The sequence below is a fragment of the Pieris rapae genome, chromosome 11, assembly GCF_905147795.1.
Source record: "Pieris rapae chromosome 11, ilPieRapa1.1, whole genome shotgun sequence".
Classification (NCBI taxonomy): domain Eukaryota; kingdom Metazoa; phylum Arthropoda; class Insecta; order Lepidoptera; family Pieridae; genus Pieris; species Pieris rapae.
Genome location: NC_059519.1, coordinates 1948326 through 1961451, shown reverse-complemented (window position 1 = coordinate 1961451; position 13126 = coordinate 1948326). Strand labels below are relative to the sequence as shown.

The 13126-nt window shown below is 33.1% G+C and overlaps 1 protein-coding gene across 1 annotated transcript; it reads left to right on the top strand.

Moving 5' to 3' along the window:
* The first annotated feature begins 4607 nt into the window (after positions 1 to 4607).
* On the top strand, positions 4608 to 10292 carry LOC110996909 (sulfotransferase 1C4). Its single transcript, XM_022264810.2, has 7 exons — positions 4608 to 4754; positions 5933 to 6067; positions 6932 to 7031; positions 7902 to 8221; positions 8741 to 8835; positions 9145 to 9325; positions 10012 to 10292. The coding sequence occupies exons 1-7, from the start codon at positions 4685 to 4687 to the stop codon at positions 10122 to 10124; spliced, it is 1014 nt and encodes a 337-aa protein (XP_022120502.2). The 5' UTR covers positions 4608 to 4684; the 3' UTR covers positions 10125 to 10292.
* Positions 10293 to 13126: the final 2834 nt, after the last annotated feature.

The following is a 13126-nucleotide window of genomic DNA, read 5'->3' as shown; positions in this document are numbered from 1 at the left end:
CTCCGTGTTCATCTTTCACTATTTCTCCTACACTAGGAACTATATTATTTAATGGAAAATAAATAAATAAATAAATAAATATATACTATCATAAGTATTTTAATAAGGATACGTATAACAATAATGTAGTGTGGGTGCTATATTTGCGCGTATTCGGTTTGATCTCAGATTGCACCAGTTTATATTGATTATATCATTATTCTTTTACTGCTTGTAGAACAACAGATTTTTGTGTCTTACACATTTTTGTGAATCGATCAAATATCTCACAATATTTGCCACCATAGAATGATATAAATGCTTCGGCGGAGTGTAACCTTTAGCCACTATACTTTTGCTCACCAAAAGTCAAAGAATTTACCGTGCCAAGGCCCTATTTACAGTACCACACAGTATACTTTTTATGTATTTTACTAAAACTGTAAATTCGGTTCCATCAGTAATAATTCGACTGGTCAAGGCTTTCATTCTGAGGTAAACAAACCTCCACAGGATTTCAATATAATTCAGATATAATTTTGCATAAAAACGCTCCGAACATAAAATTTGTAAATCGGTAGATTATAATTATTTAGCAGTTTCAATTAAAATAATCTTATTAACTTTAAGAATTTTTTTTTAATTCGCGGTAATTTCCGCTGAAGAAGATATTATTTAATATCAATTTAGCTGTATGAAAAGAGACACTCTTCCTGTAGCGGAAGCTGACTATTGAAGTAATGCTGTTATACCTAGGTAATACTGAAAATGTTTAGAAAATGAAAAACGGCGTAATGTAGAGAGTTGCCAGTACTTTTATTGTTTTTCGAAGTAATCTCCGTTCCTTTCTACACGTCATGGTCGCATTCGATAGAACCACTGAGAAAAGCAGTGGGCCCATTCTTCCTTAGGGGTCTCTTCTATGGCATTTTCGTAGGCTTTAACCGCATCTTCAGGGCTCGTAAATTTTCTCGAGAATTTTTTTCCAAGACAACAGGCAAACAGAGATTTACATACCAACCTGCAGTAACTGTCCTTCCATCTTCTAGCACAACTATCGCAAAATGACTTTTCCGACCAAAGAATGAGGCTTTCGTCTTTCTTCCTTGACTTCCTTCTTTCTTTACCTTAGTTGGCCGATCCTCGAAAGGGAACACACACACTGATTGTCATTTAGTTTCTGGTTCGTAGCCATATATCCAGCTATCATCACCTGTAACGTCAAATACAGCCATGCGAAGGTGTTTCTGGTCGTCGATTTAATATGAGGAACCCATCTGGTACAAAGCTTCCTGACGCCTAAATGTTCATGTTATATTTTTTGATCTTGTCTCATACCGATCCCTAGCCTTGTCCGTATCTGCTGATAGGTCACTCTATTATCATCCTCTATCTAGTCGCTGTTAAAGGACGTTCCTCACGCGGATCATCATTGAGATTTCTATGTCTACGTTTAACTCGTTAAATCAATTGTAAATAGTACACGAGATGGGGTTTCATTGAGAAATGCTAATCGCAGCCTACCATAGCTTTGTTGTTTAGTAAGCCCACAGCGAAAGTTATAATAAATTATTGACCGAATTTATTCTCCCGTTAGGTTCATTTCCACGTGTAAGTTTTAGATTTGCCGCCAATTTACAAAAACAAATGACAAATGAATGTAATATACATTGGGTTACCAAAGAGTTCTAAAATTGAAATCCAAAAAACTTTTTTCATAAGCAATCTTTCTAACTGGCCAGTTCTAAACATTTTCAGTGCTACCCACGTATTACAATTATTTTCTGACGCTAATAATTTATAGAAGAAATGCTTTTCTAGGTATTGTTAAAAGTAAAAATTTAATGAAGAATTAAGTTATGTCACAGTAGTATCAGAAAAGTTAAACTCTTCGATGAAGAATGTCTGAGTGTCGAATATATCGTAATAACTACAAAAGTAGGGTAGATAAGTAAGTAGATAAGATCGCACCATCATCTTTTGATTGAGTGTATGACATGAGTGTAACTGTAGTGCAACTCAGACGAGTGTAGCCCGAATGTAGTGGCCAGTGCAGGTTAATACAGCGTAAAATGTCTCTTATCAGCCGTATGATGCGATCACATAAACTATAGACTATTGAAATAATTATAAATGTTTAATCTACACCACATAATACTAAAGATAACGATAGGTCAGATTAACAATATTTTGTATATATAACCTACGTTTAAGGTAACACAAACATAACATTATATTAAAATTTGAAGGATATATTAGATTGCATTCCCTACGTGTGCATGTGGCCTTATATATTAATATGTGCTTTCTACCTTCTTTTATAACAGCAACGTAGGGCGATTCTGTCAGTATTACATGACATTTTTAACTAATTCGATAGAACGCCAAAAAAATACCCACACCAATTATCCTACAAAAAAAGTTATACTTATATATCTAAATGTTATAACTAACACTATAGATAGCAACTCTTGTGAACTCAGCCAGTGTACAAACAAATAGGTCTACCTCAACAGAAATTTTGTTAATTATTTGTTTCGCTCGCGTGAGTGGCGCTTTGCTAACCAAGTTGGAATGTGCGCGCGGTACATCGAAAATTTAGACGTGAGTCTCAGGTTTCTATTTGGTACCCGTAGACCCAGTCTCTCCATTATATCCAGATTATGCACCCGACCCGTAAGTATCTTAAGTAAATACACTGACACAGCTAGCTCTCATCTGAGGCGTAGCTGGTCGTAACCCACCATACCCAGAACAAACAGGGTCTGGTACATAAGCGAATACAAGGGATACACTACATACAGTCTCTTGTAGAGGCAGTGAGTGAATTTATTTTGTACTAGCTCTAACATGACTGTATATTGCATATACTGCATACGGGGCCCACACCAATGCGTTCCACTCCGCATTTGACATCTCACTAGCGCATTGTACAAAATTTTGATTGCACTGATGTTCGTGAAGCCACAAGCTATTCGTAATACGAACCCCAGATTTCTGTAGATTTTGCCAATTTTGTTATTATATAGAATGACTGGTCATTATATATAATAAAAAAATTGGCTAGACAATATGATAAATTAATCACTTCATCCGGATATTATTCATAATAGCGGGTCAAAGTTAGCCAAAGTAATAAATACGGTCTAACTGACTTGTTACCCCTCCCTTTTTAATTTTTTTTAATGACGAGTGAGGTTTTCTAATTCGAAAAGTTAAATAACTTTAAAACAATTTTATTTAATGTAGAATTATTATCTATGGCAATGTTATTTTAATTCTTAATATTAAAAGTCAAACCTCTTGTGTAACTCAAAATGTCACTTGAGCCTTACTTGCAACAATAAATAATACTTATGACTCAGTTAATGCATTTCAGTTCATTTTCAATATTTTATTATTGTAGTCTTCAACGATAGATACCAAATACTTATATTAATCTGTTCTTTTTTGTTGTTTTTAACGGCTAGTAAGCTTTAAGTTTACTTTATAAAGTTTAATTACATTATAACAATGTTTATTAATGTAGAATTATAATCTATGGCAATGTCATTTTAATTCTTAATATAAACCATAACAGTACCTACTTGTTTTATTACATTATCCAAGTCTTTGAAGATATTATATAAAATTGCTGGTTAATGTGATTAATTCCGTGTCAATTATCACTTTATCTAAATTGAGTAGACATTATAAATAATAGCTAGATAATATACATAATATCTAGATAAATTACTTTGGCTGTAACATATACATATATTTCACCACAACATTATTTGCATTATGCAAGTTTTATGACAACGAAAAATTTATTCACCCCATATTTATAGATAAAAGTTGTTTCCAACATTTTGAGAACTCTTGTTTTGAACAGATAATCTTGGAACAGTTTGATATTACAGTCTTACAGTTTCTATTATCATCATGATTTTCAATTTAAGGATAAGATAAGCAATACGTTCCAAGATTGTATAGATTATACAAAATATTCAATTGATGGGTGTGTATTATTACATAAACAATATGAATATTATGTCAAAACCACGAGCTAACATTCAGTATCCGTCTTTGTCCGTTTCGTCCTGTCTCATTTTCACTACAAGATGTTTCAGTCTTTGGGATATCAATCGTCATTATCATAGCCCCTACGTTATTTATTACGTGAGAACTTGTTGGTTTTGCAGATCATCTAATACTCTTATCTTCCCGGGTATAGAACAATGAAACTTAAATATGATTCAAAAATAGAGTCTGTTACTTTAATAGTTTACAGGTGACAAATAAATTATACATAGCTCTACCGAGAATATTCTATATTTCCTCTGATGTCTTAAAGTAGGAATTATTACTTTTCTAATAACTCTCTTGTTCGGCGTTCAATGACAATTAAAAAGGAAGACAAGCGAAAGTCCTTTTAGTACATAAATAAATTATGTGGATACATTATTATATAATATATAATAATGTATTAGTAACATTATAAATTATATAGTAATGTCACATCGAAGCCATTGATATATATCTCGCGATAGTGATTAATTACGTAATAATATAATCAACACGAAAATTATCTTGTCGTATCTTCTTCAAATTGTATGTTTGTAATTCATACTCGTGAATAAAAAGAGCTTACCAGGTATTGATTTTCAGTTCACTTCAATCAGCGACGGAGATACAATCAACGAAAAAAATATATTCATCTAAAATGGAGTATCCATTGGAAATTAAGGATGTGGAACCAGAAACCAATAAAGCGATGATGAAACTTTTTACAGGTAAGTCATTTTAGACTGACTTGTCTTATTTGTTTAATTTAATTTGGCTGTATTTAAAAAAAATACGTTTTACTAAATGTAGATTAACTCAGAGCTAATAAGTATTACTGGCGTTTTTGTATGAAATACAATTCAAAAGTGTTTGTATGAAAAACATAAACAATTGATGCTTATACTAATACTACACATAGAAATTCGCGTCGTAGGTCAGCAACATACCCGCCTCCAAAAGTTTATTTAAGTTTTAAAATTTTCCACATCATCTATAATCCTTTATCATATGTGACAAGTTATCTTTTTTAAAATTCATGAAAATTTTGATAAATATAAACGTCACAAAAAATAAAAATACAATAAATATATTACTATTATTATTACTATTACACTTCCAATTTAAGTAGTATGTTTTTTCTTAACATTGGTCACTTAACAAACTTTCTTTCAATTAAACACTCTAATACCGAATATATCAAGCTCTGAATAAGTAGTTTATTTTGTTAGATTCGCAATTAATTAAAAAAAAGAAATTATCTTTTTTTTTGTTATTGTAGCTTTTACTAATTGACTCTATAATAATTGTATATATGTATAATAAGTGTACAAGCCAAGGCAGTACATTTTTCTCACTCGACCTTTCTTAGTTTTATAAACGTGGCGATTTTCTACATAGTGGGATTTACGCCCGAGAGAGTTACCAGACGTAGGCCTTCTATTCAAAGGTTACATTGCATTGATTCGTTTCATTGAAATTATTGAGTTGCATATATTCTATTGTTGTACGCAAGTGGTTGATAAAGAGCATAAATAAAATCCATGGAGGACATTTAATTTTTAAGCCGCACTATATGACCCAGAAACTGTACAATATGTTCATTTTTAAAAAGTTTTTCAAGCTAAAAATTTCCTTAAACTATTGCTTACTCCAATTAATATCCTTAATCCTTGCCTCCAAAACACTTCTTTTATTTAATTGTTATTGAGATTGTAAAACCCTTGAACGAATATTGTTTATATATATTGTTAATAAAAATATTACCGACGCGTTAAATAGTAGCAGTGATACATAAAGTCCCTGGACACTATGGCAGGGGAGTAGAGTGAAAATTAAAAAAAAAAACCCTTGAACGAAAAGAATACGTGTATGTAAGTTTAGTCAAATGCCAGGAATTAATTTTCAGGTGAACGAGGAGGTTTCGTTCGTGTAGGGCCTAAGGGCTATGTTCTCACACAAACTTTCAGAGACATAGCAGCAGAGATCTACAACTTAGAAGTACGACCAAGCGATGTGTATGTTGTTACATATGCAAGATCAGGTAATTTTAATATTTTTATTAAAATTAAGGCCTTCATTTCCACTTTAGATGATTGCGTACAATAATAATTTAATTAATTCGCTTCAAACCTACGACAATCGCCTTAACAAGTTATCCGAGTCGGAATCCGAGTAGCGGATAGCAGCGGTGCCACCCTCGGATCCGAGTATTCGGCACACGACGGACCTGTATGCTGACCACACACTAAAATTTTTTTTCTGAATAAAAAGTATTAACACATACATATTTTCAAACATTCATATTAACTTAATCAATATTTGCCATGAAAAGTTTTGCTTTCTTACTTGGTGTCCATTGTTTAAACATTCAATGTGTTAAAAGATTTTTCGTGACGTCATGGATGGAGTGTATCATTACAATATAGTGCATATTCATACGGCATTGCTTGCTAAAATCTCAATCCAGTACACGTTTAACTAGAAAAAAAAATCCATTATACACACGTTTGTGTTCATCATTTAATGATCCTTAACATATTGTGTTGGATTTACAATGTGATGAAAAATGGTGACTTAGAAACCTTTCTGTGTTAATATATTTTGCGATTATTGTGATTGTGTTTATTCCTACATAATCATGTATTTACAGTGTATGTATGCGGAGGCTTCGATCCATGCGATATCTTCCATACAAACTGTCCTCTCTTGAGTTGTGTGCTGAGATATTGCGAGATACTTGATTGTGATGTTGTGATGGGATGCATGGGTCTGGTTACCGCTAAGCCTTCTTAAGTTCTCGTATTATTTTCACACATATACATTCTATTACATATATTCATAAGTATATGATTGTCCTCCTTATATCATGTGTAATGTTTGAGAGTAAATATAAAATAAATTACAGGAACTACATGGACTCAAGAGTTAGTGTGGTTGGTTGCGAATGACTTGGATTACAAAACGGCAAAATCGGTTTTACTAACAGACAGATTCCCGTTTATAGAGTAAGTATTATTAAAACATATCCTGACACTTTATAGGGTTCCTAATTAACTCAATATCAGATAAGAGATTATACCGTCTAACAAGGAGATTTGCGTTACCCGCGTAGAATAATAGAAATGTTTGCGCGGTAGGTACCTCCTTGATTATTACGAAGTTATTTAAAAACTATCGTATGTAGCGACGCTTACATTATACGTCTACATTGCGACATTAAGTTATTTCGGACGCTAAGCATTTAGACAACGTCTCCACCTTAGCCAATTGGTCCTTCGAGCCAGTCAGTAGCTAGACTGCTTCATCTACCTTCTTCTTCTGCTGCCTTCTTACCATCCATATTTTATTCAAAATTAATACTCGTGATGAATTCCATTTTTCTTATGTCATAATTAGACGAGATTCAAGTTTTAATATATATATATACTGTAATTAATAAAAGACTGCACACGGCTATTCCTATTAAATTAAATCTCTACCAATCAACGATCGCAAAGAAAAATAAATTACTCCTCTTTCTTAAAATCAAAACTTTATATTCATGAACAATTCAAAATGTTTAATTGTTTTGTCAATATTTTAGTGTTCAACAGTAGTTTAATTTTAAACTAAAAAATTACCTAAAATGATATTTCAAATGGAAGGAAGTCGACATAGAGAATACTACTGAACGTTCTCTTTTGACTAAACATTATTTTTATACAAAGTTTTTTCTTTTTATTTTTCCTTAAATAAAAAACGCCAGAATATTTGAAGCGATTGGCTTATCCCGATAAATGAACGATTTTTTCCTAGAATTGCCTAATGAGGAATTGTATAGAATATACATAATTACTGTTTTAACTTAATCGTCTAAAGATATTATTCTTTCATAGGAGCACCATGATGTTTCACCCAAAGCTTGTCGCTGAACTTGAGGAAGGGCTAAAAAACGACGAGGTAAAACTAAAGAAATTGGGTGCATTTTCTCAATCCATTGTACGGAAGGTGGCAGATATGCCTTCTCCAAGGTTCATTAAAACTCATCTGCCACTGTCGCTACTGTCACCGAAAGTGCTGGATGCAAAAGTGGTGTACGTAGCAAGAGACCCACGTGATGCAGCCGTTTCCTTCTATTATTTGTGCCGGTCCTCAAGAAATATGGGCTTCGATGGAGACTTCAAAACGTTTTGGCATTACTTTACTAACGACTTACGTGAGTATGCTTTTCAATGATTGTAGATGGCACCACCTATAGTATCTTTAAATTTTTATTATATAGCATCTAATTCAGCATGAATATTATACTCATCGCCTCCAAACAAAAAATATTTTACCGGATCTAGTGTAGGTTGTATAAGTTTCACAATTTCGTATAAATGTCTCTCAAAATTACATAAATTATACAGTAATTATAAAAAAAAAATGATAAATAGAAAAAAAAATCAAAAGTTTGGTCTCTGTGGCAGTGTACCTTTAACGCTGGCAGCGTTGATGATGATATGAGCGAGGAAAGCACCAGGTCTGGGGTCACTGGTACTATCTACCAGACGGCCATTTAAAGCTTTAATTAACGCCTGTGTACCAGAAGCCTACGGTCCTAAAGTCGACCAAAGTTGGAGAAAAGACTTATATTTAAGCCGATTATTATTTTCCGCCTGCCCAGCGACCGTATCCAACTTTTGAAGTTGGTTGAGAATATTGTAAAAAATATATATCAACTGAATTATTTTAGATTATTGGACGCCATTCTTCGAACATCTAAAAGAAGCATGGGAGAAACGGCACAATCCAAATTTGTTGTTTTTGTTCTATGAAGACTTAAAGAAGGTATGTTTGCAAAGCAAATCACTATTATTAAAATAAAAACTCAGTGTAAAGTATGCGCGTTGGAACTACTACTGTACTGGTTCGAATTGAAAAAAGTTTGGTTAGTTCTTTCATCAGTAAGATTATGAATATTAAAAATACAAGAAAAGATCACTTTAGAGTTTAACTAACGAACCACGAAAAGTTACACACGTAATTGTACCTTACCAAATTTTTCATCCTAACTAATTTTGTTCTAAAATAATTACTACCAAAGTTGTTTTTACAATCATTACTTGTACCATTACTTTACCACGTATATTTAACCAGGATCTGAACCGCGAAGTGCGCAAAGTTTGCAAGTTTTTGGGTAAACAATACACAGACGACCAAATAGCAATACTCTGTGACCATCTGGATATTAAGAACTTCAAGTACAATACATCTGTGAACAATGATAGTATGAAGGAAGTCGGGTTGTTGAATCCCAAAGACGAGTTTATAAGAAAAGGTAAACTTTATTTGTCAACATATACTGTTAAGAGATAGAGATAGTTTCTCACTCGTCATGGTGGTCTCGTGATTTTATATAACAAAGCCGAGAGGTATATTCGATTAAAAAAATACTTTATTTCTCTAAGCAATACAGCCGCAGCAATTGTTACAACATTAAATAAACTGGTTATATAATGCTTAGACCATTCATGTGACAGAATAAAGCTGAAAATATCTGACATAAGAAATTCCTTATTTAATATATTTTAGGCGTAAAAAAAAGTTATTAGTGTTCTTACTCTTAGTGTAACTACCCTCTTCCATACAATTTTTTCATGAAACTTTGGAAAGCTTCATCAAATTTGTTGTTTGCCGACGCTTTATTGACAGTTTGGAGTAGCTATCAGATCAGACAGTGGAACTAAATTAAAAAAAACAGGATAGGCAAGTAAGGTCATCGATTTATATCATTTGCCCAGCTGTTTGATTAAATGGCTGTAAAGACACTAGATTGTTAATTGAACGGCTAATTATGCTACTTGGCTGCGAAATACATATCGTATTGGACTTAAATATTTGAAGAATAGATGATACATTCCTATATATTGCTTATTTTTTTCAATTTATAACACGTTCTACGCAATATATAGGCATCGGTAGACACATTTCAATGATTGCTAATTAACAAAAATAATTCAACAGGCAAGACAGGTGGTTGGCGCGACTACTTTGACGACGAGATGATAGCTCAAGCAGACAAGTGGATGAAAGAAAATCTCAGCGACACCGATCTACGTTTTCCCCATTTGCAGTAGTACTGAGATGTTTTTAAGTTAACTGTTGTAAATACAAAACAATAAAAACACTGTTAAACAAAACCCATGGCAATACCACATTGATATTTGTTTCGTAATCATTTGTTTTTTTCTAATTATGCAAGAAGATGCCTTCTGTGGTACCGTAGATTTTTGTTCCGTGTATAAGTATTACTTGTATTGTAATCTTACGATGTTTTTTCACCGTGTGAGTGGGTGAACAGAAAGTCTTTGTGCCGGGAATCCAAAATATGGCCTCAGGTTGGAGAGTCAATATAATGGCAAAATTACAATTAACTTATAATGGTATGGACACACAATATGTCTTTTGTGCCGTTTGTTAATAAATAAATTGTAAATAAAAATAATAAGTTCGTTTTATTATAATATGGCATTGAAAATACATAATTTAAATGTTATTTCTCAAAAAGTTACGAAGGCGCTTTCTTTTCGCATTTTGGTTATGACTTTACCTAATTATTTTACATAGGAAGTGATATATTTGTGATAACTTTGTTTTATGGAACTAAAAATGTCTTGCGTCAGTACTTGCTAAGATTCCAACATAAACAATTATTAATAATAATACTTTATTCATCCACGTCCTATTGAAATATTTAGAAATATAGATTTTCCTGATTACTCTAAGATGCGAACCCTGTCTGGGAGAAGGCGATTTCCACCCCATTTTATTTTTTAACATCGTCAATTTTTTCCTGCTAGCCGTTCGGTCTCGTCGGCCCATCGCTCTGTTGGTCGGCTCTCGTTGCTTTTGGGCCGCTCAACAAAGAAAGATTTAATTACTGTCGTAATCGTCGTCTGTAAAAATATAACAAAAAAGACATTATTAGCGTGACCAAAATATACACCAAGTATTTCGTATGAATTACGGATCGAATTGTAGAGGATTCAAGGAGATCTTTTGTTGAGCTCTTTTTTAGAAAAATCAAGGACTAGTACATACTTTGTATAAACGCTTAATAAGTTGATTTTTTGTAGGTAACAAGGCCTACTTTTCTCAATCATATATCTCTTAAGCCAGCGGTCGAAAGAAACGTTTTTCTCTTATTTGCAATTCCGACTACCACAAAAAAGTCTTTTCATGAAATTGAAATTCACAAATATCCTAGCCAATGACAGAACTTTCAAATATAGTGTAGTTGATATACGTGGGTAACACTGAAAATGTTTAGAACTGGCCAGTTAGAAACATTGCTAATGAAAAAGTTTTTATGGATTTCAATTTTAGAACTCTTTGGTAACCTAATGTATATTGCATTCATTTGTCATTTGTTTTTTTGTAAGTTGGCGGCAAATCTAAAACTCTTGTTACAAGTGAAAATGAACCTAACGCGAGAAAATTTCCAGTCAATGATTTATTATGACTTTCATTGTGGGCTTACTCAACAACAAAGCTATAATAGGCTGCTATCAGCATTTCTTAATGAAGCCCCAACTCTTGCCACTATTAACAATTGATTTGACGAGTTTAAACGTGGACGTAGCAATTTCAATGATGATCCGCGTTAGGGACGTCCTTTAACAGCGGCTACTGAAGATAACATCAGTGCTGTGCGACGCTTGATAGAGGAAGATAAGAGAGTAAACTATCAGCAGATACGGGCAAGCTTAGTCATTGGTATGAGTCAAGTTCAAAAAATATTACATGAACATTTAGCCGTCAGGAAGTTTTGTTCCTGCGCCCTCGAAGCAGGATCGCCTTTCACTTCACTTCAGCGCACTCCGCAAAACGGAATGTAACTATGGCAGGTGTTGAGATAATAGGTCATCCGCCATACAATTCTAACGTGGCATCCTGCGACTTTCGTTTATTCTCAAGAGCTAAAGATAAAATTCGAGGTATTCCCTGAAGATGCGGTGAAAGTATAATATGGAAATGCTATAGAATGTGGTGGTTGGTTCCATCGAATGCGACGATGTGTATGCGGAGATCACTTCGAAAGACAATAAAAGTATTAGCATCTTTCTATATAAAACCGTATTTCATTTTCTAAATATTTTCCGTGTTACCTTGGTACTATCAAGAGATCTCTACAAGTTCGTTAACAAACTTTCCTTATATGTAATATTTGCCGATAAAGTTGTCATAAAAAACACAATGATAAACGCAATGACAGTACAAATTTTTGTACAAATGTATTGCTTGTGTTGCTAGGAGATCCTCGTACACATAATGCATAAATGTACGAATTTTATGTAAACATTTTGATCAAGCCAAACCATATATAATATTCAGGAAATAATTCATCCTTAATATCGTCGTGTAGATGTAAAATAAAATCATAATTCGGTAATTTAATTACCATTGATCCAATTCCAAATTATAGATTGAAAATAAAAATATTTCTTTTATAGGTTCTTTATGAATTTATTTATTTATTTATTCACACTTCGTTGTAAAGAAACACAAATAACACAATACATAAAAATTACAAGGGATGCAACGGGCGGCCTTATCGCTAACAAGCGATCTCTTCCAGGCAACCCTAGTAAGAAAATAAAAAGGCTTTAATGTGTTTAATGTTGCAGCTTACATGCTAAATATATTTAGTCCCTACATCTTCTTTTCTATTGGCAAACGGTCCTTTATTTATTTACAGCTTGACCATAAACAAAATTTTGACCATGACCATGGAAAATTTTAGAGGTGGGCTGGGCTACCTCTAAAATTTTCCAATCTTGGAGTCTAGCGGTTCGAATCCACATTGGACCCGCTACCTTTTTTATATGGTCCTCCCATATTTTTACCTGCCTGCTGTTGTTTATTTTTCGTACCACTCCATAGCTGTTCTGTTTCATTATTGCTTCTTTTCTCTCATCATATGATCCGTCCATCTCCATTTTAGTTTTTGGTGTGTGGTATGCATGCATCTTTAAAATTTATTTTAATTTTAATTTATCTCTCCTAACTCCTGTTGTACTTGTTTCGTAACTGTTTTGACAAATGCTTATTATATTTCCCAGTTGTACTGTCAATGCAC

What these genes read in the sequence shown, in the direction of transcription:
- LOC110996909 (XM_022264810.2), top strand. Translation starts at nt 4,685, where the DNA reads ATGGAGTATCCATTGGAAATTAAGGATGTGGAACCAGAAACCAATAAA. An exon ending in GATGATGAAACTTTTTACAG is followed by an intron (nt 4,755 to 5,932) that starts GTAAGTCATTTT and finishes ATTAATTTTCAG; the next exon opens with GTGAACGAGGAGGTTTCGTT. An exon ending in AGACGAGTTTATAAGAAAAG is followed by an intron (nt 9,326 to 10,011) that starts GTAAACTTTATT and finishes ATAATTCAACAG; the next exon opens with GCAAGACAGGTGGTTGGCGC.